This window comes from Mizuhopecten yessoensis, unplaced genomic scaffold (assembly GCF_002113885.1).
Source record: "Mizuhopecten yessoensis strain PY_sf001 unplaced genomic scaffold, ASM211388v2 scaffold10409, whole genome shotgun sequence".
NCBI lineage: Eukaryota > Metazoa > Mollusca > Bivalvia > Pectinida > Pectinidae > Mizuhopecten > Mizuhopecten yessoensis.
Window position 1 is genome coordinate 253,712 of NW_018408532.1, and position 27,085 is coordinate 280,796.

General features: G+C 36.3%; 1 protein-coding gene across 1 annotated transcript; it reads right to left on the reverse strand.

Annotated features, from left to right (window-relative positions):
- Positions 1-10,412: 10,412 nt before the first annotated feature.
- Positions 10,413-25,955, reverse strand: LOC110460496. The gene is made up of 14 exons (XM_021513440.1): positions 25,874-25,955; positions 24,052-24,285; positions 22,678-22,750; positions 20,886-22,121; positions 20,364-20,482; positions 19,578-19,665; positions 19,137-19,222; positions 18,407-18,469; positions 17,766-17,857; positions 17,330-17,403; positions 15,484-15,658; positions 13,702-15,408; positions 12,670-12,772; positions 10,413-11,988 (listed from the first exon to the last, which is right to left on the reverse strand). Exons 2-14 carry the CDS (start codon positions 24,252-24,254, stop codon positions 11,784-11,786), a joined length of 4,224 nt encoding a protein of 1,407 aa, XP_021369115.1. The 5' UTR covers positions 24,255-24,285; positions 25,874-25,955; the 3' UTR covers positions 10,413-11,783.
- Between the last annotated feature and the right edge of the window lie 1,130 nt (positions 25,956-27,085).

A 27,085-nucleotide genomic window follows, 5' to 3' on the forward strand; every position in this document is an offset into this window, starting at 1 on the left:
TTTTTACCCAAGACCAATCAAATAGCTAGCTGCATGCTTCCAATTTTGCCATGACATTCTAGGGGTGCAGAGAGCGAAAGTAAGCGTAACCCCTGGAGTATCGAGGATTACAAAGGATAGGCAATGTTTTATTGTTTACAGAAAGTATAAAATGCATTTGAAGAGCAATGGTTGGTTTGTAATACAATACAACCAATACCACACATCTCCATTCAACTGATGTGTCCGATTGTACACATCTGTAGTGTGAATAGATATATATTGGGGCACTTAAAAATGTCCATAGGCATCTTTTTGTATTGGTGGGAAAAAAAGTGAAAGAGTGTTATTGTAGAGTTTCTATTTTTGACACCATTCTTGTTTTTTAGCTCACCTGGTACGAAGGACCAAGGTGAGCTTATGCCATACCGTGGCGTCTGTCGTCCATCCGTCCGTCCATCCGTCAACAATTTCTTTAAACGACTTCTTCTTCTTAACCACTGATTGGAATTCAACTAAATTTGACTGGAAGCATCCCTAGGTGGTGGGGATTCAAAATTGTACAAATGGTGGGGCTGACCCCCAAGGGGGCTGAGGGGCGGGGCAAAAAGGGGGCAATTTGGCTATATTGCTTTAAGCGACTTCTCCTCTGGAACTAAGAAGTGGATATCAACCATATTTGACTGGAAGCATCCCTAGGTGGTGGGAATTCAAAATTGTACAAATGATGGGGCTGACCCCCCCAGGGGGCTGACGGGCGGGGCAAAAAGGGGGCAATTTGGCTATATTGCTACAAACGACTTCTTCTGTAGAACTATGCCATGGATATCAACCATATTTGATTGGAAGCATCCCTAGGTGGTGGGGATTCAAAATTGTACAAATGGTTGGGCTGACCCCTGAGGGGCGGGGCCAAAAGGAGTCAATTTGGCTATATTGCTTTCAGCGACTTCTTCTCTGGAAATAAGAAGTCGATGTCAACCATATTTTAATTGGAAGCATCCCTAGGTGTCAGAGATTCAAAATTGTACAAATGATGGAGCTGACCCCCCAGGGGGCTGAGTGGCGGGGCAAAAAGGGGTCAATTTTGCAATATTCCTATAAGCGACTTCTTCTCTGGAACTAAGAGGTGGATATCAACCATATTTGACTGGAAGCATCCCTAGGTGGAGGGGATTCATACAAATGGTGGGGTTGAGGGCGGGGCCAAAAAGGGGGCAATTTGGCTATATTNAACCCCTAGGGACCTAGTTTGTTAGTCACAGCTTGGAAACAGTTGAGAGCCCCACCCTATAACGGTATATACAATTGCTGAGTATAAAGAGATGATTGCACATATGCTTCCAGGATGGCCTTGGGGACTGCCCCACCCTTGGAGACTTAACCCCTGGGTCATAACTTCGAAATGGTTTAGATCCCCACCCCAAAACTATATATACAATTGTTGGGCATAAAAAGACGAATGCAGTCATGATATTAGAATTGACCCCAGGGTCTGCCCCACCCTTGCAGACTTAACCCCTGGGTCATAACTTTGAAATGGTTGAGATCCCCACCCCAAAACTATATATACAAATGCTGGGCAAAAAGAGACAAATGCAGTCACGATATTAGAATTGATCCTGGGGTCTGGCCACAACCCTAGGGACCTAGTTTCTGAGTCAAAGCTTGGAAACAATTGAGATCCCCACCCCATAACCATACATAAAATTGCTGGGCATGAAGAATCTAATACATGTACAGATATGCTACAAGGATTGGCCTTGGGGTCTGGCATATTCCCTTGATCTCATTCGGAGAATATTTTGCCATGATAGCTTTGGTATCCAGGTGAGCAATACAGGCCCTCTGGGTCTCTTGTTTGGTTAGTGTTTCCAAAAATAATATATTGCATGAAAATGTTTGTAATTTTTAGCATTGTATACAAAATGTTAAACATGAATTCAAGGATTTCTGTTTTTCACAATGAATTTCTGTGAGAAATAGATTTGGTGAAAATAATAGTCATTTCCTAAAATCATATTATATTACATAATTGCTGAAAATGAATCTGCAAAATATTGAACCAACAGAACCATTTTTACAAAACTTGATACGTATGTGTTACTGTTATTTCTTGCATACTGCCTGTTGGTTACCCTGTGCAGTCTATAATCTGATGAAGTGGGCAATATGACGAAAAAAATCCAGAAATTTACAAAAGATCGGGCAGTGCGATATCTTTCAAATCCAAAGGTGTTTACTGTTTCAAAAGCAAACAAAAATACAAAATAAGGTTACCGAAATTATCGGAGATTTAATCACCGAACAGACGCATGAAAGTTGGATTATATCATTGCCACTGTATTATATTGTCTATCTGGAGTACTAGGAGTCGTCCATATAGGAATACTGTAGGAGCAATATGTACCTGATGTTAGAAATGAACCTGGTATTCATTGCTTAGAAATACCCCACAGGCAATCTACCTGAATTGGTAATTTGCAGACTTTGTTTCCTAAACGTGATATTTTGAGGTGTGCCGAGAATATAATGGAGCTGGCAATATGCAAGAATTTTTGCAGTACGGTACATTACCTGGAAAAAACTGTTGTGGAACAAGTAAAAACCTTCAAAGTAAAGGTTGTATTTTTAAAAAGGATTTATATCGGCAAGCATGCATGCTCACTTAACTCTTTTACCCCCTGAAGACAGATTTGAACTCTTCCAATTCAAAGGTTGCAATAGTTCATTATGAAATTGCAGGGATGAATTAGTTAATATTTTCAAAATATATTCGAAAGTGTTCAGTGAAAAAGCATGTATAGTTCTAACAGGAAATTCCTTTTTTTAACAAATCAAACATTTGTGAACTCTTTTGTTTCCAATACCCACTTTTAAGATATTTCAAATTTGTTAGTTGGTGTTCTGTTTGATGTTTTAGCATAACCATCTTGTTTTTGTTCAAATTTAAAAAGGTTTACAGTTCAGTGAATTTTGTTTTTGTGCATGAGTAAAATATACTCTGTCTTGTTTTAGCTCACCTGCCCAAAGGGCAAGTAAGCTTGTGCCATGGTGCAGCGTTCGTTGTTCGTCAACTTCTTACTTCTTCTCGGTAACCAAAGGGCCTAGGATGATGTTATTTGGCCAGTAACATGCTGGGATAAAGGGCTATTAAGTGTGTTCAAATGAATGACCTTCATCCCTTTTAAAGGTCACGGGGGTCAAATATGTTAAAACCTTTCAACAACTTTTTGTGAATAACCAAGAGGCCAGGGATGATATTTGGGATGATATTTGGCCAGTCGCCTGATGGGATGAAGGGTTACTAACTTTTTCCAAATGAATGACCTTGAGTTGTATTCAAGGTCATGGGGGTCAAATCTATTGAAATCTTTCAAGAACTTCTGAACAATAAAGTCCAGGGTAATGATATTTGGCCAGAAGCAAGCTGGGATGAAAGGCTATAAAGTCTGTTCAACTTTACTTAATGTCTTTTTTCGACTTTCAAGGTCACAGGGGTCATATTTTTAAATCTATTAATAGATACAAGTGTGAGCGATTCAGGCCCATTGGGCCTCTTGTTGTTATTTCAAATTAAATCTGTTGTTTCCTTACACACTCTGTTGTTTTATCTATGTCTAATGGTTATTACACATTTATATAAACTGTATCTAAAAAAATATTATGAAGCAAGCTTTTCAAAATTATATTCAAACACTTGTTGGCCTGGGTGGAACCATCTAATGTCTTATGTGGAAGGAAACCGAGGACCTCGAGAAAATCCATATGGTTGAGCCAAGACCAAATAAAAAAAATCACGTCCACTCGGGGCAACAAGTGCCAGGCCAATCACGTAAACCACTGCTATCTTAACAAGAACAAAGTAGGATGTGATGTGGTTTTGGCTAACATTTATGAAAATTTTAAAATGTAATTTTCAGTAAACAATTTACAGACAATGGTATTCAACTTTCAAAATAAAATCATCTTCCAATGGCAAAATAACAACACTCTAAATCAGGCAAGAATCTGAGATATGGGTAAAGAATGTTCCATCTAAGGATCCCTGTCCTATTAAAGCACTAGTTTTTCACTATAAGTTCACATTGGCCAATAACACTCATACACTGATATGCTTGGTTTTGGTCAGGTCAGAATTGCTGTTACTATAAAGATTTTTTTTCTGCTTTATGTCTGGAAACCATGTGAACAAATAACACTAACTTCAATTTCTATTTGCTGGTGTGATGCTTTTGCATTGGTTTGTTGTTAAGGCTGAAGGTCATGGTCATTTGTACTTTAAATAGAAAATTGGTTTCCTCGCAATAACAAATTTCCGTTGGGCAATAACACTCAAATTTTATACAATGCCTCCTTTAATACAGATAGTGCTAGTTTGTAAATTCTTTTCATTTGTGATAGTCAAGGTCACTGTTACTATTACTAGGACATTTGTTGGCAAAATGAGTTCTATGGGCTGCTAGAGCTCTTTTTAGGGGGGGGGAGGGGGGAGGAAGTCTGTGAATATTAAACTGCATAATGTGATCCAATAACTTTCCTCAAGGACAAAACACGTTCGGTTGATTCTGATTGTACATACTGAAAAGGCATTTTTATACACCTGTCAAAGGACCTGTTACAGGAACAAAAGAATTTTGCCCACAAAGCAATTTAACCATCACTGGGTTATATTTGTAGCTCCCTAAGACACGACCCATGAGGTATTTTTAAAAAATGAAAAAGGTCCCCAGGGCCTGTGCTATGAACTATTTAGTGATGCCTTCCAAAGGTGTACGATAGGGTTCTCTTTTTTGTCCAAAAAACTATCAAAACAATGTTTTACGCTATCAAATAATATTATATTATTTAAAGTAGGATCTGCTGCAAATTATGAACTCAAATATGTTACAAAAAATTGCATAATAAAAAAAATATAAAATCTTAAACTCTAAAAATGTTGGTATTTTCATACACGTTTTTGCTACATCAATTGCTTTAAGGTAGTAAAACACCAATTTCCGGTTCTTGTACACCAAAAATCTTTTAGTATTATTTGGTGCATTATGTTGAGATACGATAGTGAAAATTTCAGAAAATTTGAGAACCGGTAAATTTGTCATATAAATGTCAAATTGTAGCAACGTCTATTTCCAAATAAAATCCAACAACCTTATGATCTATAGTCATGTTTGATAATTTAACAATATGTCGCACCAATTTATTATCGCAACTGATCAAATTTTCATCAATAAGATCTGCTGCTCATGATGAGCTCAATTATAAAGCTAGATGTTGCAAAATAGAAAAGTTATGCAGTCTCACACACATAAACGTTTAGTATGTTATGTACATTTTTAGTTGTTTCGCATCTTTATGAAAGTGATATACATATTTCCGGTTTTTGTACACCAACATACTTTGGATATTATTTGGCACATTATGTTGACTGACGATAGTAGAAATTTCGAAAAAATCGGTATGCGGTAAATGTGTCATTTTAAGGATAATATGTGTATGACCAATGTCAAAATAAACTTCAATAACTTCAGGTTAATGCAAGTATTTCATAATTAACCCAAAATCATTCCAATATACTATCATGGTGGATGATATGGTTCATAGTAGAGTATGACTGTTTAACTAAACTAGGTAGTTAAAGGGGAGGAATACAGCAAAAGTTAGGCAATTTGTCAGAACATTTGGTGAACCAGTATAATATGTTGAAGATATGTTAACCCATCACATTGTTTCTTTTTAGGAGAGTTATAGTTTCCAATTCATGGATTGTTGTATTTACTGTTGTTGTTTTTTAATTTGACAACACGTAGTCAAAATTGAACATTCAATTTTTTTTCTGAATTTCTCCTTTCTCAGTTCAATCTTAGGTCTTATTATTTTTTCATATTATTCCCGACAAGTAATTGACCAGAAGTGCATCAAGTGTCCACCGATAAAAACTGATATTGACTTGGAGCGCGTGATTTTTGTTGAAGGACTGGGTGTTTCTAAAAATAGAATTATGATGTGTCTCCAAACAATGCACCGTCCCACTTCCGAAGCTTTTTTTTTCTCCCAGATTACTAACACTACTGTTTTGTAAAATAATAAAACAATTGAAACCTTTAACTTCGGTCAATACCTGGATTTATCAACCCGAGAAAAGATATATTGACCTCGGAATGCGTCCTCGGTTAATATATCTTTTCCCGGGTTGATAAATTCAGGTATTGACCTCAGCCAAAGGCTATAATTGAATAATATTTCTTTTTTGAATGCATTCATAATATGCAGTCTCTGAATTTGCGAGCTGAAGGCTGGACCGGTTTAGCATCTGTTAAATGTGCATAGTATCCTAGATAATACAGTATTGATGCGACATGAGTACACATACCCGATGTTCTCTTTCCTGCAGGACACACACAATAGTATGCCTTGACAGGATCCTCTGATGCGTGTAGGTCAAACTCTATCCAGACATTGTGATTTGCCTGCGACCTGTGGCGAGAGTGTATTTGGCCTCGGAGAAGGTCATCAGCATGTTGGTACACCCATATCTCATAATCACCCCCATCCGTCTGATGTTCTGTGATATAGTCAGGTGCCAGCTTCAGCTGATATGTACCACAAGCCAAAATCGCATTGACCTGGAGATATTGACGATTTATTTTGACATTGGTCATACAACATATTATCCTTAAGATGACACATTTACCCATACAATATATTATCCTTAAGATGACACATTTACCGCATACCGATTTTTTCGAAATTTCTACTATCGTCGGTCAACATAATGTGCCAAATGATATCCAAAGTATGGTGGTGTACACAAACCGGAAATATGTCTATCACTTCCTTAAAGATGCGAAACAACTAAAAATGTACATAACATACCAAACGTTTATGTGTGTGAGACTGCATAACTTTTTTATTTTGTAACATCTAGCTTTATAATTGGGCTCATCATGAGCAGCAGATCTTATTGATGAAAATTTGATCAGTTGCGATAATAAATTGGTGCGACATATTGTTAAATTATCAAACATGACTATAGATCATAAGGTTGTTAGATTTTATTTGGAAATAGAGGTTGCTACAATTTGACATTTATATGACAAATTTACCGGTTCTCAAATTTTCTGAAATTTTCACTCTTATCTCAACATAATGCACCAAATAATATTAAAAGATTTTTGGTGTACAAGAACCGGAAATTGGTGTTTTACTTCCGTTATACAATTCATGTAGCAAAAACGTGTATGAAAATACCAACATTTTTAGAGTTTAAGATTTTATAAAAAAAAAATTGTGCAATTTTTTGTAACATATTTGAGTTCATAATTTGCAGCAGATCCTACTTTAAATAATATAATATTATTTGATAGCGTAAAACATTGTTTTGATAGTTTTTTGGACAAAAAAGTGAACCCTATCGTACACCTTTGGAAGGCATCACTAAATAGTTCATAGCACAGGCCCTGGGGACCTTTTTCATTTTTTAAAAATATCTCATGGGTCGTGTCTTAGGGAGCTACAAATATAACCCAGTAATGGTTAAATTGCTTTGTGGGCAAAATTCTTTTTTTCCTGTAACAGGTCCTTTGACGGGAGTATTATGGTATGGGGTTGTCTATCCGTCGTCCGGCGTATACTTTTGTTTGTCCAGCAATCTCCTCCTACATTTTTCGACCAATCTCTTCGAAACTTGGTATACATTATAATCATGATATGAAGTTGTGTCTCCCTTAAAAGAATTTTGATTCGACAATTTATCTAAAAGGTATTGCCCTTTGCTTATTTCAGTATTTGATTTTTGTCCGGCAATCTCATCCTACATTTTTCGACTGATCTCTTTGAAACTTGGTATACATTATCATCATGATATGAAGTTGTGTCTCCCTTAAGGTTATAGAAGTGTATTGATAAACGGAAATAGGAAGTACATCCCTAGTTGAAAATCCAATGTAGGGAGACAGTATCACAATTTCCGCATATTCTAATATTTAATATTAAACTGATGAATATTGTATGTTTATTATTGACAGAACAGTGTGTTCTCACAAATATTAAAGTATTTCAAAGCAATCCAGGCATTAATTCAGGTGTTTTTTATATCAATGAGCCACATGTGTCCCTTTTTCTGTACTTCAGGAAACCGGCTACCTATTTCACTACTGTGAAGTTTTTCAAGAAAGATAACTCTTACCTGCAATTACTATGTGTACCAGGTATATGGTTTTATTATAAAATATCAATTTTTAATCCTTTATAGATAATTTATTTGACATAATTTCAGCAAATTTTAAATTGATATACATTAATGCAATACTAATCTATGGCAGTATCATTTTTATTCAACATTTTTTTGGCAAAAAAAAAGTGCCTTTCATTTTTTCAAAAGTCACTCCTTTTTACATAAATTTCCACTTATAATCCTTAAAATTATGACAACCTATATTTTTTTGGTGGCAGAAAATTTTCTTAACTTCAAAGCAATATAACTACAACATTTGAAGAAATTCTACAGAGAAATGGTGACACAATCCTATTACCTTAAAAAAAAATTGATTCAACGATTTTTGCAAAAGTTATTGCCCTTTGTTCATTTCAATATTTGTTTTTTTGTCCGAAGATTTTCTCCTACATTTGTTATAGCATGTCGGCTAACCACTCTTAGAATGATGCAGATCTTATTCCAATGTAAGAAAGTATATAATACTATATGACATTCGATGGGCGTATATTGTTCCGCCCAGGCGGTACTCTTGTTTTCATATGACCCTCAATTGTCTATAAAACTCCCTACACATTAGAAAAGGTCTAACATCTTTGGTGGTATACTGTCTCAATTCTCGGGTACCTGTAAAACTTAATTAAAGATATATTGTAATTCAAGATAAACAATATAAGATTAAATTGCCATTAGATTATTGTATTACATTTACGACATCAGTGTTGTTAAACAAAGACCGACATGTACAGAATCGATACAATATACATCATTAACAATCAGAATACAGTTATGCACAAATAATGTCCCACAGCAAAGACATTATAATATTCCTATACAAATGAACCATGACCCTAATTTTGAGTTTAAAAGTCTTTCATTGACTGCAATTTGATGACTACAGCAAGCTTCAGACCAAATAGTATCCCCTAAAGTATCAGTTCTTGAAAAATTTCTTATATAAACCTGGAACATGGATACCAACCAAAAGTGTATGTTTACTGGCTCTTTGGGTCAGGTGAGCTAAAGGCCAGTTTGGGTAGGTGTCCTCTTCAGCTAGTAAAAGTTTGTTCAATACACCTAGTAGTCATCGGATAATCCAGATTTGATTTAAAACATTTCGCCATCCTCAAATGTTTTACAGCTCAAAAACACTATAAAACATATGTTTTGCAATCTTCAAATACTGACATTTTCAACAGAATTAGCTAGGAGTATAACATCACTTCACTATTAACAGTATAAAGTACCAGAAGGATTAAATCTACAACAAATTCAGCGGAATGGAGTTCTATTTCATTGATAACTTTCACATTTCAGTACTTTGGCAAAAACAAAAATATTCATACTTTTGAGAGATGAACAAGTGGAATATATATTTTTATAGACTGGCATATTACTAATGTCAATGTATTTTCATATTTGATCATTTTTAAATTAATTGTGTTCCTGTTACACAATATGTCGAAGTTACACATTACAATAAATTCTGTAAATGACTTCCTTCAGGATCGGGAAAATGTGCATTTTAGAGACAAGTGGTCCTTATACAAGGGTTTGTTGTAATGAAATTCAAAATAGAATTGCCGCCCTTAATAAACATGTATTTCATTATATTTCACAATCTATTCACAATTCAAATACAGTTCTATGAATACTAAAGATTATCTTCATTACCAGTAATATCTATCCATGAAATATCCTCCGACTTTCAAAACAGAAAGTAAATAAGTAAATTATATCACATTTTATTATATAAATGTTACAAATATACTAATACAGTACTAATGGGCACCGATTTGTATATCATGACCCAAGCATAACATTTCAGCCCTACATTTTTAAACGTGAAAAAGAAAAAGAAGTTTACTGGTTGGTAGACAAAAGTATTCATTTCCATGTTCAATGATTCAGATAAATAAAAATATTGAATCCTTATTATCTTTAAAATCAAAACTCTTGTTAGTAGAATACTATGTGGAAATGATCTTGAATCCTTCCCAAGGCCAGCAAAAATTACTGCTCAGAAAATACAGCGTATACATTTCTTTAAGTAGAAGGGGACTTAATCACAACGTACTCGAGCAACACTTTGGGCCTTTACGTTTAAGCGGAACAACCGGTTTGACCATTTATAAATGTAAAAATTTCGGGTATAAATCCTGGCGGACCTGCAAATGTTTATGCAGGCCTTGCAAGGCTTTGTCAAGACTCGCCTGAAAGCAGCATCAGACTACTAGGTCCGACATTATTTAATAAACGAACAACTGTGGTCCGACCGGTTTGACCGTTTAAACAAATACGGCCCGGTAAGAGGGTTCAATTAAAATGCATATAAAATAAAACATAAACAATAAACACCCATGTGAGGCTTGTATTACTTGAATTCATATTTGACAACACCAAACAACAGATGTTGTGGTTTTCATGTTATTGTCAGATTATTAATTATTTATTTCGTAACAAAAACTATTAAACTAGTATATATTTTCAATGCAAACTTTAAATCCTTAAAAGTTATTTCAAGAAGATTCAGCAGGGAAAAATATTTTTTTAAAGTACAAATGCTTCCATTCGGGTCCCATAAAAATCTAACATTCAAACATTTATAAATACTGATGCGATAAAATTACAACAAATGAGTGATTGACTTAAATTGACAGCATAATCTTAGCTTTTTAGCGCGACATACATATTTGCACCATGACACACCGATCACGATAGTTGTACGCAGACCTAGATGTACTACAAAGTACCAAGAGATATGTATACAGTACCACAACAGTTGTACCATCACATAGATGTGTAATACAAAATGGACATTAAAGATTCCATGTAAAAAGGGCATTTTTATTGATTGTCCCGTCACTTGTTTGTGAGAGAAACGTCATCAATTTTTGAGAAAACGACGTAATTTTCTCACACAGACCAATGACGTAACAATCAATACCTGCTCCCAAGAGAAGATAACTCTGCAATACGCAAAGACGGAATAGGTTATAAAGGATCAAATGCAAATTTTGGCATTTCAGTTAACCACGAGGACAGGAAATCACATACATTTTTTGTAGGTAGACATATATTTCAATGGGTAAGTGTGTGTAAGTGCCCCCTTAGTTACCCATAAAGTCATATTTTCAGCATTCCTTGTTCTAAACTTGAAATGCTGCTACTGCTAATTTTATTTTATGAATAAATTTTGAATCAAAATCAGTTTTTTCTTCACAGATGTTTACATTCTCCATTTTACATATTACAATATGCGAAAAATCTATTGCTCTATAAAATACTCAAGACAATTCCCAGTAAAATAGAAACAGTAGTTTTCTTCTTTAAAACTGTAAAAACAGGGAATATGTGCTATCTTACTGAATTATACCCCCAAGAAAAATCGTGAACACCTGAATCATCTCTTTATCATGTAATCCATGAAAAGATTTTTTTACATATCTTGGTCTTTGAGGAAGTCATCGTTCAAAGTCATAGATACGGTTGCACTAAAAGTGATCTTCCAGTGGAATAAAATACCAGGTAATCTTGAAGAGAAGGCCTCTCACACGAATCTACACACTCACACTTTTTTCACGTTATATCAGGATTTGAGGAATTCATTACAGGTAACAAGTTCACATGCACTGTCATAATCCAAAATGTCCTTGAGGAAGTTCCGAAACTCTCGTAGTATGCTCTTGTCTTCCCGGGAGTTACGCACATAGCGCTTTGAGCGCACCAACTTGTCTGCTAGATAGTGCAACCACAGAATGTTGGAGCGTGGGTGGAATGGTTCCCAATTATTTCTAAAAAATGAAATAAAATTCAATAAACAAGTGAGAAAATAAAAGTTTGTATCTTAAATCACCTGTTTTACACATGGAGTGCACTATCTGGTAAAAGAAAACAATTCAAGGTTTTCATCTTACTTGTTTAGAATGGTGATTGATACTCAATAGTACAGTATTACAGATATTATTTGAATGTATATATATGTTAATAAAGTGGGAACAAATCTGAAAGCCCTACTACTCGGCCAGTATCGTAGGTGACAGATTGGCCTTTCTCAACACAACTACTCGGCCAGTATCGTAGGTGACAGATTGGCCTTTCTCAATACAACTACTCGACCAGTATCGTAGGTGACAGATTGGCCTTTCTCAATACAAATTTGTCCCAGCAATCCTTGGGAGGAAAGTGACTAGATTTTATTGAGGCTCCACTGGATGAGGCTCCACTGGACACGGTTTGATTTTAAATCATACACCTACCATTTTCCATGTTAGAAACATACATATTTCTATTGGTTCTGAACAGACAATATTTCTGTTTTCAGGTGCTTTTTAAAATTTTCTCACAGGCTGTCCTGCTAATACTCTCAAATATTTTCCCATTTCCATATACAGTAAGTGCTAGTATGTAAAACAACTAAAACTGAGTTTATGACACTACCAGGGACCTACTGACAAATTATAAATCATACTAACCCATTGTTTTCTTTCATCTGTCTGTAGATGTCGAACTGTAGATCCCCGGAGCCTTCAAACAGGGTCTCGTCTGTGGACAGGTCATTATACACCACACAGCCGTCTGACAGAATCAAAGTAGGGTCCATTATATACCAGTATGTAATTCAGCACAACAATAACTCACAGTTAGCATTTGTAGTTAAAAATGATATTACTTGACATCTTTTCTTGAATCATTTAGTAGTGTTGGTCTTGTAGGTTTTTCAACATTCCCTGTTACTTTAACTTGTGTACAGCATGTCTATTATTTTGACTGAGTTGATATATCCAAGCGACAAGTGTTTTGTGGAATAGGTTTAATACTAGTTTTGACAACATTTCCATCAAATTATTCAACAGAAAATGTTGACCAATCAAATTTCAACACCCACAGTAAACACACTTAGGATGCTAAATTTTAAACATCTAATGAGTCGTCCTATCAAAACTAAACCTGGTGATTCCCATCACATTTACTCGAGTCATACAGTGATTCGATTAAATATGTGTGAATCATGTTGTCAGTCAAAGTAAATATGAATAATCTTTTACATCTGCTGATGAAGTTTGACTGAAATCAGATATGCTTGCAGACATTATCACATGGAAACCAAAGAGAGATGGATCCAAATTGATGTGTCAAGACCTGCTTTCCTAGAGCAGTAAACACAAATATGGGCAATGTGAAGTCTGTAATCCTCTCTGAAGCTTGAAAGAATTAGTTCTTCTATCCCAGATCATCACACATCCCTACTAACATTCCTAAGCCTAGACAGAATGATGTCTATGTTCCATAAGACAAGTCTCCACTCTGGAAGAGTCTGTAGTTCTGTCCTTAAAGGCGAGATTCCACTGTAGTCCTGACCAAGCTTACCTTTCTTCAGTCTTAACAAAGTAAAGTCTATGAAAATTTGATCTAGAGTTTGCAGAGCTTACTTTTCCTTAGCCTAGACAAAGTAAAGTCTATGAGACAAGTCTCCACCCTGTGGGAGGGTATACTGTAGTCCTTACCTTTCCTCAGTCTAGACAAAGTAAAGTCTATTAGACAAGTCTCCACCCTGTGGGAGGGTATACTGTAGTCCTTACCTTTCCTCAGTCTAGACAAAGTAAAGTCTATTAGACAAGTCTCCACCCTGTGGGAGGGTATACTGTAGTCCTTACCTTTCCTCAGTCTAGACAAAGTAAAGTCTATGAGACAAGTCTCCACCCTGTGGGAGGGTATACTGTAGTCCTTACCTTTCCTCAGTCTAGACAAAGTAAAGTCTATGAGACAAGTCTCCACCCTGTGGGAGGGTATACTGTAGTCCTTACCTTTCCTCAGTCTAGACAAAGTAAAGTCTATGAGACAAGTCTCCACCCTGTGGGAGGGTATACTGTAGTCCTTACCTTTCCTCAGTCTAGACAAAGTAAAGTCTATGAGACAAGTCTCCACCCTGTGGGAGGGTATACTGTAGTCCTTACCTTTCCTCAGTCTAGACAAAGTAAAGTCTATGAGACAAGTCTCCACCCTGTGGGAGGGTATACTGTAGTCCTTACCTTTCCTCAGTCTAGACAAAGTAAAGTCTATGAGACAAGTCTCCACCCTGTGGGAGGGTATACTGTAGTCCTTACCTTTCCTCAGTCTAGACAAAGTAAAGTCTATGAGACAAGTCTCCACCCTGTGGGAGGGTATACTGTAGTCCTTACCTTTCCTCAGTCTAGACAAAGTAAAGTCTATGAGACAAGTCTCCACCCTGTGGGAGGGTATACTGTAGTCCTTACCTTTCCTCAGTCTAGACAAAGTAAAGTCTATGAGACAAGTCTCCACCCTGTGGGAGGGTATACTGTAGTCCTTACCTTTCCTCAGTCTAGACAAAGTAAAGTCTATGAGACAAGTCTCCACCCTGTGGGAGGGTATACTGTAGTCCTTACCTTTCCTCAGTCTAGACAAAGTAAAGTCTATGAGACAAGTCTCCACCCTGTGGGAGGGTATACTGTAGTCCTTACCTTTCCTCAGTCTAGACAAAGTAAAGTCTATGAGACAAGTCTCCACCCTGTGGGAGGGTATACTGTAGTCCTTACCTTTCCTCAGTCTAGACAAAGTAAAGTCTATGAGACAAGTCTCCACCCTGTGGGAGGGTATACTGTAGTCCTTACCTTTCCTCAGTCTAGACAAAGTAAAGTCTATGAGACAAGTCTCCACCCTGTGGGAGGGTATACTGTAGTCCTTACCTTTCCTCAGTCTAGACAAAGTAAAGTCTATGAGACAAGTCTCCACCCTGTGGGAGGGTATACTGTAGTCCTTACCTTTCCTCAGTCTAGACAAAGTAAAGTCTATGAGACAAGTCTCCACCCTGTGGGAGGGTATACTGTAGTCCTTACCTTTCCTCAGTCTAGACAAAGTAAAGTCTATGAGACAAGTCTCCACCCTGTGGGAGGGTATACTGTAGTCCTTACCTTTCCTCAGTCTAGACAAAGTAAAGTCTATGAGACAAGTCTCCACCCTGTGGGAGGGTATACTGTAGTCCTTACCTTTCCTCAGTCTAGACAAAGTAAAGTCTATGAGACAAGTCTCCACCCTGTGGGAGGGTATACTGTAGTCCTTACCTTTCCTGAGTCTAGACAAAGTAAAGTCTATGAGACAAGTCTCCACCCTGTGGGAGGGTATACTGTAGTCCTTACCTTTCCTGAGTCTAGACAAAGTAAAGTCTATGAGACAAGTCTCCACCCTGTGGGAGGGTATACTGTAGTCCTTACCTTTCCTGAGTCTAGACAAAGTAAAGTCTATGAGACAAGTCTCCACCCTGTGGGAGGGTATACTGTAGTCTTGTCCCATCAAACAATAGTGAATCTCCGATGCCTCGGTCCTCTTCACCAAAACATTGCCCCAATGTAAGTCTCGGTGCTCAAATTCCAGTGTCTCCTCTGCAACTGCTAATGAGAACGCTACTTGGGCCAGTGCACTTTTTGCTTCAGAGATGTTCTGAAACTGAGTAACAAATTAAAACAGTGAAAACCAGTGATAGCTTTGATACTTTGTAACATAAGGAAAGTTTTAGAAGCTTTCAGTTGAAATAAACAGTAGCATTATACATTAAAGTGGTATAAATTCAATAACTCCATGAAATATGCTAAGACTTTCAAAACAGAAAGTAAATTACATCACATTTTATTATATAAATGTTACAAATATACTAATACAGTACTGATGGGCACCAATTTTTATATCATGACCCAAGCATAACATTGCCAATGCACAAAAAATGTTTTGATACAGGATGTTAACATGAGTATAATTGACCATAAATCTCCTGTTATTTACGAGGATTCTTAACAATTTTACAATAGATGTTTGCTGATTTTTTTCCCTATAGGCATTATAGGAAATCCAATTCAATACTGAACATCAAGTATATTCTGAGGAAAAAAACAAGATACAACCATCACTTAAACAAGAGAGCCAGGGGCGTGAATACCTCACCTGATCATTACTTAAATTACGCAGAATACAAAGCAAGCATGTCGGGTACAAATTTGTAATGAACATCTTTTAATATTTACCCTTATCCCCAAATTAAGCCTCAGATCTGATATTGGCCATGATCTCTTTGCCTGTAGTGGTCTTACTAACATCAACACTTACTGTTCTTGCCCTCCTGCCAGGTTGGGGTCACACACTTATCTGTACAATGTTGAGTCTTTTTGGCACAAAAGAGATCCCTTATAGAAATATGAGTTTAGATTCTATACACCCATTTTTAGCTCACCTGGTCCAAAAAAACAAGGTGAGCTTATGCCATACCGTGGCGTCCGTGCGTAAGTCAACAATTTCTTCAAACGACTTCTCCTTCTTAACCACTGATTGGAATTTAACTAAATTTGACAGGAAGCATCCCTAGGTGGTGGGGATTCAAAATTGTACAAATAGTGGGTCTGACCCCCCAGGGGGCTGAGGGGCTGGCCCAAACAGGGGCATATTGGGCAATATTGCTATAAACCACTTCTTCTCTATGCACTGGATATCATTCATATTTGGTTGGAAGCATCCATTGGAAGTGGGGATTCAAAATTCTACAAAGGAGGGGTTGACCCCAGGAGCTGAGCCAAAATGGGTTATTAAATAAGGGTAATTTGGCATTATTACTTTCAACAACTTCTTCTCTGGAATTAGGGGTTAGATATCAACCATATTTGGTTGGAAGCATTCTCTGGTGTATGAGGACTTTCGGTACTTTGATTTACACTAAACGAAAAACAAAGCTTACTTTCAGTACTATGGTTTTTATTATCAGGTTTTTTCACAGAGGGCAAATACTGTGAGGTTTAAAAGTAGGTTTATGATGAAAGACCAAATCAGTTCTATAAACTGAAAAGCTTGTCAAATTATTAGCCAACAATTTCAAGTTCTACATTTGGGTTTTTTCACTATCTATAAAAATTTATAGCAGAAGCACAGCCAAACAGTGTTACATACTTTTGCTATAAAAAATACTACTTCCATAAGAATGTATTTTGAGAGAGAAATGCTGGTCTAATATTATGCAGATTGACTTTTAAGCAATGTAGCATATGACCAGCAAATTTACAAAACTATTACCTGACCAGTTATACAGTGATGTCTTCCTCCTTACATATACACTACAATGTCGGTGACTATTACCTGACAAGATTCCAGGTCTCGTCCACCATCAGCAAACTCAAACACAATAAACAGCTGCTCATCATCAAACACATCTGAAACAGGGCAAAGAGAACTAAAACTAAGGCGACTTGCTCCAGCTGACCCTTCTAGAACTAAGTAAAAGTGTCCCCGAATTATGGAATTATACATACACTGTACCGTATTCAACTTCTGTTTTTGACCTATTTAAGTGAGGGAGTTAATACAAAAATGTTTGTCCATTATTCTCTTTGGTGACATTTTGGACTTAACATTTGTTAAAAATGTTGCTTTACTCTGGAGAATTACATGAAAATTGAAAAAGCTGAAATCAGATTGAGAACAAATTGGCATAAATTGCAATGTGCAAAATAATACCTCGTCTTGGAAATTATATACCCAGTTTTATGGAGCTGGATTTAGCTATGTAAAGTACCTGGTTTGTCGTTCTGTGACTGACACTTTTTATCAAACGCTTTCCACTCCTTCAGTAGCTTGGCAGGATACCGTCCCTGTACACATGACACTCTGAAACAAACAACAGGTAAATAAACAACAAGGTTCACGTTCTTAACATTAAAACCCACAAAAGTGATTGGTATTCTACAAAGACAGATATTTACACTTCCATTTTCTTTTTCTTTTTCATGAGAAGATGACTTAATTGAAAAATTATAAAATACTGTATGCCAGTTTCTCACCCTCCATAATGAGGGCATATTTATCATGGCAGCCAACATAAGTATGCAACATATTGATATAGTATGCCCTTCACACATTGTAGTTACGTGTGAAGGGCAAAAGTAACAGTGAGCTAATATAGATAGTATCATAAAGGTTTTACAGTATACAGTATACATACTGTTAGTTAGCAGAGCACATACTAATAAGAAGAAAGGTTTTAAAATGCTAGAGGGCAAAATATTTGATGAGTGAAACCATAAGTTGATAGTAGATATCTAATATTAAAGAGTATAGCAATGAAAAAGTGATCATTTATCAACCTATGTTTTATACCTGAAGAAGGAGATTTTGGGAAAGTTGTTGTCAATATACACAGTAAACACTCTGACCCACCTGTTCACTTGGCAGAAGTTCGGAGTATAGGATTCCTTGAGTAAACGTAACGAACTGAGCTCCCTGAAACCAAAATATTTAAATTTATCAAAAAAATTAGCTACAAAAGATCATTTCATCACTGTCTTTGCATGTTTCACCCGCATATCTGATTGACATTTCCTTCAAATCAATATTTCAAAGCAGCTTCATATCTGGTTAACAAAGCTCATTTTTAAAATTGTAATTTGGTAGCTTTTCACCCCAATAGAAAATTCACTTTTTCTCTTGAAAACTACGAAACATCTAAAATTCTGAATAAAACAAGTCATTTGGATTGATATGTCTCGCCTATGCCCCGCTTTGACCATCAATACACATATCAGAGAAACTAACTTTAACACAAAAACTGAATGAGTTAATGTTGATGGAGATGCTGACAAAGTCAATGGACCATAAAAGATAGGCAGCATCCAGCATTTGATGCTTGGGTTGAGATGTACTACCTAAGATGCATGCATGGTCCAAGTTTGGTTGGTCTAGCACTTATACTTTCAGGGAAACTAACTTAAAACGCAAAAACTTAATGTTGACACCACCGCCAGAAAAGCAACCTTAGTCTCGCTTCTGCTACCTTGTGACGGAGATAAAAAAATTAGTGGATTTTATTGCAATGACCTATTTTACACAAAAAATATTTCATTAAAAACTTTTTATAATGAGAACTGGTGAGATTGACACAATCACCTACCTGGATATTACAATTTCAGGTAGCATTTCACCGAAGGTTTTCTGTGGTTCATCATTGACAGGGAAAGATCCTTCAATGGGAATTACCTAAACGACACAAAATCCATAACAACATAGTTAAGAGAAACATCAAATATATGTCGAGACTGATCAACCTAGCCTTGTTTTTTGGGAGGGTAAGAGGGATATTTTCTCTATCCAGTCACTTTTACCTGAGAATGAAAGTGATTGGGCTAACACACTTGACATTATAAGATAATTTATTTTACATACAAAGGTGCTTCGAGACCAACTGAATAACTTTGCTCTAAAGAACCCTTCAGCATCCAACTTTTGACAAAGACGATTTCAGAAAGAGTATACAAGCAAAACAAATCTTGGTTATTCAGTATAATACTGTTAAACAAATTAAGAAAGACCTTGGTACAAACAGAACACTGACCTTTATGGCTACTGATTTGCCCTTGTTTTGGGTTCGAAACACCTCTCCGTAAACACCCTCTCCCACTTTAGTGCAAGCTGCCATCATTCTAGATATCAAACATAAATAGCATTAAATTAAGTGTACACGTTACATCACCAAAAACTTTGCATATTACTTTGTTGAAAACCTTTAATTATCTGTGATGAACAAACATATTAATGACAATATGTGTGATACCTGAAACCTGACTTTCCCTGTAACTTTCAGCACTGGTAAGTACTATAAACATGTGTCATTTCAGAACAAATTATTAAAGTGTGGTAACAAGTCACAAGATGTAAATTGCTTCAGTTTTTAGAAAGTGATTTTTGTAGAAACTTAAACAATGACTAAATCTTACAGTCACTTAACTTAAAGCCTACTTTTCAGGTTTACATGTCCCAATCTGGACCTAAAATGCCATATGCCACCTTACTAAAATATTTTATCAACATTTTCCAGCAAGATTTCTTTAAAATTATTTCTGCGATAATTTTAAATTAAAGAAACATACATTTTCTATGCCAATTCCATTGAATTCATGTACCGGTAGACCTTTTAATATTATTGAACTGATTTTTTGTTTTGAAAATAAAAATAATTTCCCTACTTAGTACTTACCTACTCATGTCTTGGGCTTGTAAAGGGGAGACAAACAAAATGATATTGCTGTCTGATCTTAACCAAATTTTATGCTTACTGTCAACTTTCCTGACAGGTACACATGTACTACAATATCTGAACTTCCCGAGAATATCTGCTTACCTGTCGGGAATACATGTCCTAAAGGACACATGTGACTCCTGCTGACACACCTGGTAGACCTTGGTGCGAGGGGATTCTTCAATGATGGACTGTGCACATTTTTCAGGAGTTAGCACATCCTGGGGAAAACAGACAGGGCATCAATGAGCAAAGGTATAATATACGAGCCTTTGTATATACCGGTAAGTAATTGTTTCCTTACCATTGACACATGTACATTCCACATAGTAAGCCAAGTGAAAACCTTGACTATAGGCTTATATTACTCTATAGTAACTGCATGTCATAAGTTTTGTCTCTAATTAGAAATTTATCATTGAAACTTGATTATAATTATATTTCATAATAAAAACACATCCATTCTATTACTACTTATAATCATGTACAAATAAACTGCTAAAATTTCAACACTTTAAAAATGCACTTAATAAATAAATTATAAACAGACTTTCATGGTTTTTTTCTATTAAGTGCTACGTATGCATTACTATGAAGTATGAATCGAGTGAGAAACATACTTACAAAAATTGACTCGTTTAAGTCCTGAGGTTTGTCCCTTACTCTGCGTCTCAAGCGAACCTGACTGCGCAGAGGTGTGGTGTTGGTGGTGTCGGCCGTGTGATAAGACGGATCCTGTGACTCACTTTCTGCCGTGTTGTACGAGGAATTGGACATTTGATCCTCTTCTTCTTCCTCCTCAAGCTCTTCCTCCTCCTCCTCATCCAGCTCCTCGTTCTCATCCTCAACTAGATCCTCTTCTTCTTCATCATCAGCATCAACCTCCTTGTATTCCTCAACTTCCTCAGCCAGCATATAATGTGTTGAGTCATTATGTGAACTTTTAGAAGGAATACTGCTGTTTTCATCACTGTCTACATCATCACTATCCTCCTCTACTTCTGCATCTTCTTCTATATCACTAAGAGCGATCTCATCTTCACCCTCAGAGGTCTCACTTTCTTCACTGTTTTCCTCATTATTATCATCAGTCGAACTCTCATCTGTATGTAAACTAATGTCACTAAATAGACTCTTTGAGTTGTCTACCACTATATCCGAGTTTTTCTCCCCTCGCGTACTGCTACGAGTAGACACATGTAAGGACAGAAAACTCTCCCGTAGTCTCACAAGCTGAACCATACAGTCATCTACCGGACTCTTACCTGAACTAGAACCACACGATTTGACTGAACTTTCCAGATTGGAGCGTTGGCCTACGGGGGGTGTAGTAAGTATCCGAGAGCCTTCTACTATACTAGAGATCCCCAGTTTGTCCAAGTCAGTACACGACCCTTCCTGGGATTCTCGTGAATCATTGTCCTCATCCTGGTTTGAGATTGGGCTATTTACAACGTCAATATGAGACAAGTCACTGTCCTTCATTTCCTCAGTAAGTGGTGTACCTGGCTGGAACCTCTTTGCAAAGGGCGTACTTGTCTCTATCTGAAGTTTCGTACCAGACCTAAGATGGCAGGGGGGACTGTTTTGAAAGGATTCTTTCCCACTGACCCGACCTGGGGTACCGGATATCACAAGACTATAATCGTCGAAGTCGCTGAAGTTGTATAGAGAAGGCCCTGACGAGGCGGACGCATTATTACACATGCTGTAATGGTGGAGTGCAGTTATCTGACCCCGCTTTCGTTTTCCATAAGTCTTCGACTCTTTTTCATTCATGTTGCTGCGGTCTCTGAGAGCTCTGCGAGGACGTGAATTGCTGTTGAAGATTCCTTCGCTACATGTACTAGAGGTGCTATCCTGACAACACAAGATGACAAAATACATATTGATACTGCTATAACCATACAATCTGAATGAGTTTTAACCCTTTCACCCCTATGTAACTTTAGTAGACATTACCGTGCGTTGATATGGATCAGTCCATTATTGTCTACAGTGGTGAAAGGGTTAACTGCATGAAACTTCAATGATAAAGGAATGACATGTTATTTGTTTCACAATGCTTGAATAATTAAAATATTCCTGAATAATCTCGACAAGTGGCATACCAACTTATTTAACTTAAAGACAGATCAATATATATAATATACCATACACATTAACAGGATTGAGACATTTACTTTGTTCCAGGGCCATTACATATTTTTTTCGAAGTGTATTTAATACTTACTGGGTATCACGTGCACTTTATGAATGTAGTTTTCCCTAAAAATATTTCACAATATTTCTCTAAATATAGTTGTTGCCAAATGTTTCAAATAGACCTGTCTTATCAAGTCCTAATGTGATTCATCACACCGCTATACATGACTTGTCTCTGTGCCAGGAGTACAGTTTAAGTATGAACACTAACCCCTCCACTGGAGTCCAGCTTCCTCAGGTTCCTCCTCCTCTGTACTGGCTGTGGATTCTCTTTATTCTTGTTGCTACAAAACATGACATCAGTAGTTACTATCACACTAAAATCAGGTACAGTAGGTAATAGTTAACAACTAAACAAAATATAAGCCAGTATTTCCCAACATAATAATATAAGATTCTATCATATGTATGTATAGTATACTCTAGGATAAATTATTTCCATCCAAGGGAACTGAGTTTGGGGCAAAAACTTAAGACCTGTCAAGGTTTTTGAACCTAATTATGTACCCGAGGGATGGGCGCTTCTATCCTACATAACTCACATAGGATAGAGTAATCTTATTAGATTGCTTACCAATTTACAATGTCATATCACTGTCTCTTCATTATGACATCAGGCCCATGTAAGACCGATTTTCCTCAAATGGCTTTTCATCAAATGAAATCTCTAACGTACATGGCCAGGAGAAATAGGAGAAATATATGTAACTCCTGTCTTGAAATTAGCACCTTTATTTTTTTTACGTGCCTTTTATAGTAATAAGAACTTATAACTATAAATATGGTAAATATTGGGATATTTTTGCAGTCATTGAATACAATGAAACCGAGATAAACAAATCACCTAATAAAGACAGTGTTTGTATTTAATACATGGGTTTCATATTTTAAGGGTTACAATCAACTATATTATACACTCATATGAATGGTCACACATGTAACATGCTTTCCATATAGATTATGTTATATTGTGAGGAATCATTTATCAATACATACAAACAAACAACAGGTAAATATTGTCATGTTTAACCTGCTGCTGGCCATGGATAATCAGCTTACAACCAGTGCATTCTATTCTAATAGTGCATACTTGCCAACTCTCCCTATTTTGGAGGCCATGGGAGACTTCCGATTTCGAACCCTAAAATTTAGCATTTTTAACCAGTGAATTTGCTAAACTATTCCTATTTTCTGCTGATTTCATCTGAAAGAACATCTCAAAAGATGCTTTTTGAAAGAGTTATTTTTTCCTAGGGTGTACATATTCATATTTGATGGATGTTATATTTTTCTGACCACACGTAATCTCCCCCACGGAAATTTCAAAAAGTTGACAAGTATTATAGTTTAAATTGGACTTCTGAATTTGATAACACTTCCTATGCCATTTCATCTGATGGATGTATTGATTGGGCGAGAAAGAGTATAGACTATTTTTGGATCTTGAAATTAGTGAAGGCACATGAACATTGTACTGATGAATTTGAAATTTGTTAATTTGTAACAGATGTTATGAAGACCTATAACATATGCAAAGATAAATTCTAGAACTACTGTCCTAATAAAATTAGTTTGTGATTTTTACCTGTTCTTCGTTTTTCTCGGCTGGAACACTGAATCACCCGTACTGTTGTGGGACATGGACAACGAGTCCATACTAGAACTCGTACTGAACACATTCTTCTCTACCTCCTTCTTGCCTAGTGCATTGTTCCATACGTCGGAAGAGATGACACGCTGACGGTGCCGACCATAGGTCTTCACCGTCCTCTCTCCCCTCTTCCCCATGACTGTGGTGTACTTAATTCAGGAGGTGGACCTGAGGACAGAGAGATTGAATTGATTAAACATGCACAAAGTATATTTTGTTTTTTTGGGGGAATTATAGGCAGTCTGCAAACTTAAACTTTCACAAAAACACCGCACAGGGTTGTGTATATGCTGGGTAATACCTCAATGGGAAAAACTAATTACAAAATACTCCCATTTTTATATGTACAGTAGGTCAGTTATATAGTTATTCCTACAAACAGAACTTTGTGAATTAATAAATAAATGTTGACATTTGGATACTACCAACGATCAATATTTTGAGCACTAAATGTGTATTATTGTACCAAATGTGAATATGTTTTCAGAAAGACAGCCTTTTTCTTTGACAATTACTACAAAGCAGTTAACATGATGTGATCTTTTATTTTTTCTGCAAAGCATGACAGAGAGACTCCCACAAACAAGGGATAAACCCTCCAATGATACGAAATAATCCCCAATCTGTTTGTTTATGCAGATCAACCAGTTCACCTTTATTTAAATGGAATATTTCAGGGATAAGCCTGACAGACCTGTAAACGTTTATGCAGGCCTTGGGAGAAGTCTGTCAAGGATCGTCAGAAAGCAACATCAGATCACTTAGTCCGTCTCTATAATTATTCCATAAATGGATAACTGAATCTAGTTCCAAAAGTTAGGAATGGGATAGACGGATTGGCCCTGGTAATTAAGGTAAGGTGATTTGCCAGAAAATGTATGTTCATTATCAGCTTTCAACATTAAGTATAGCTGTTTGGAACACATTTAAATATATAGTCAGATCAGCTATCATTCAAATTATTCTGGGTGGGTAATCCATCAGTACAAGTTTACTGGGGTAGGATTTAATGCGAATGTTGACACGTCAAACCCTTTTTCTTTTTGCCGGTTGACAAGGAGTAGAGAAGATGAAAGTAAGAAGGGAGATAATTTGACTGTAGATGAGGTGATGTGGTTGATCTTCGACACTGTGTTTAACTGTCGACCTTACAAGAAATATGTATGGCAGATTGGTGTTAGTTTTTCTGGAGACGGTCATGACTTTTTCGGATGAAACTCTTTTGTCATCTATCTGCCAAGTTGTCCTTCATTGTGAATCATTGTTGTGTAAGTGTATATAAATCTGTGTCAGTATTAGCCGGAGTTTCCTTTGGCTCGCCCGGTCAGCTGCTGTCCAGGAAGAGTGATGACGATGATGATAACACCAGACTTAGGCATCTCAAAAATGGTATTCAAGATATATAACTTGGCAGCAGATGATAAAGCGGCTGCTGTTAGTCGTACATATGATATATATATATATGGAACTGTCCGATTACAGTACAGGTATGACAAAATGAAAAATCGCAAATCCAGAGTGGGGAATTGAACATTATTCAAGGAGGACATTGTTTTCAATGCTAGATAGCCTACTAGAGACGATATACCGGGTACCACACTGACAGGGTTGTGCATTTTGCATTTGTACTACGGAATCGATCATTTTTCTAATGAAAAGCTATATCTTTTGTAATTATTTAGCAGGCAAACAAAGAATAACATCGGGAACGCCTCTGTTCTTTGGATAATTCATTTTGATTTTCGTTTAGACTTACTTGTTGATGCTAAAATAGAAAGCAATTAGTCGCTTATAAATTGTCACATTTTGAAACTTGTTTACCATGAATCAAATATGGCGCTGGTAGGTTTGAAGAGATGAAAGGAGGAATTTCATTGGCTAAGGAATGGAGCTACTAATACGGTACCCACAAAGCAAAGACGTAATGATTATCCGGAGACGCGGAACGGCCCGTATTTAATTTGTATTGTCAAGTAGTAGCTATATATCAAACTATGATGAATACAGCTTAGTTTAAACATATTTATTGCCAAAATTAGACAAGGGATTAGGCACAAGTTTTAACAACTTATCAACGCCTTCTCCGAATATACATTTTAAATGACATTACAATAATGACAAGTACAAATTTGTTCTGATAAGATGTATTTAAAGCATGGAGTAGACTGTCTTATAAAGAAGAACTTGTAAGGGAAAAGGGACAATCGTTTTTAACATTGCCTTTATGGTATTATAAAAGTTTAACTATAAATCAGAAGTGTGTATTTTATCCTGAATGGTATAGATGTGGAATTACATTTTTTTAATGATTTGATAAAAAAAAATCCCCAGCACATACGTTTTATACACATGATGAATTTAATAACAAATACAATATAAACACAAACTTTCTGCAGTATTATGGTATCCTGTCAGCTCTTAGAGGATATTAATCAAAACAATATTGGGCATAATACCACTGTAGGCTTAGTGTATTCAATGATTCCCCTTAATTTGGATTTTTTTTACAAAAACACTAAAGGAGCTAATGACTTTTATGTAATACTTTCTGGAAAAAAGGTTATTCCAACTGGTAGGAAGAAATGGGGAGAAATATTTGACATTAGGGACAACAAATGGGAAAAAATGTATCAAATCCCATTTCGCACAACTACTAATACAAAACTCCAGTGGCTCCAAGTAAGAATTCTCCATCCTATTTTGACAACAAATATATATCTATGCAAAGCCGGTCTCTCTAATAATCCTTTATGTGTTTTTTGCCATCTAGATGGGGAAACAATTATTAATACATTATGGGAGTGTGCCTTTGTACAAAATTTCCTATACAGTTTTGAAACACTACTAGAAGCTTTAATTATCCCATTTTCTTTTAATAAGGTTCCTTCCTTTTCGGAATAGTGTCACAGTCAGGAATAGGCAACAGACTAGATAACGAAATTTTAATTGTGATCAAACACTATATTTG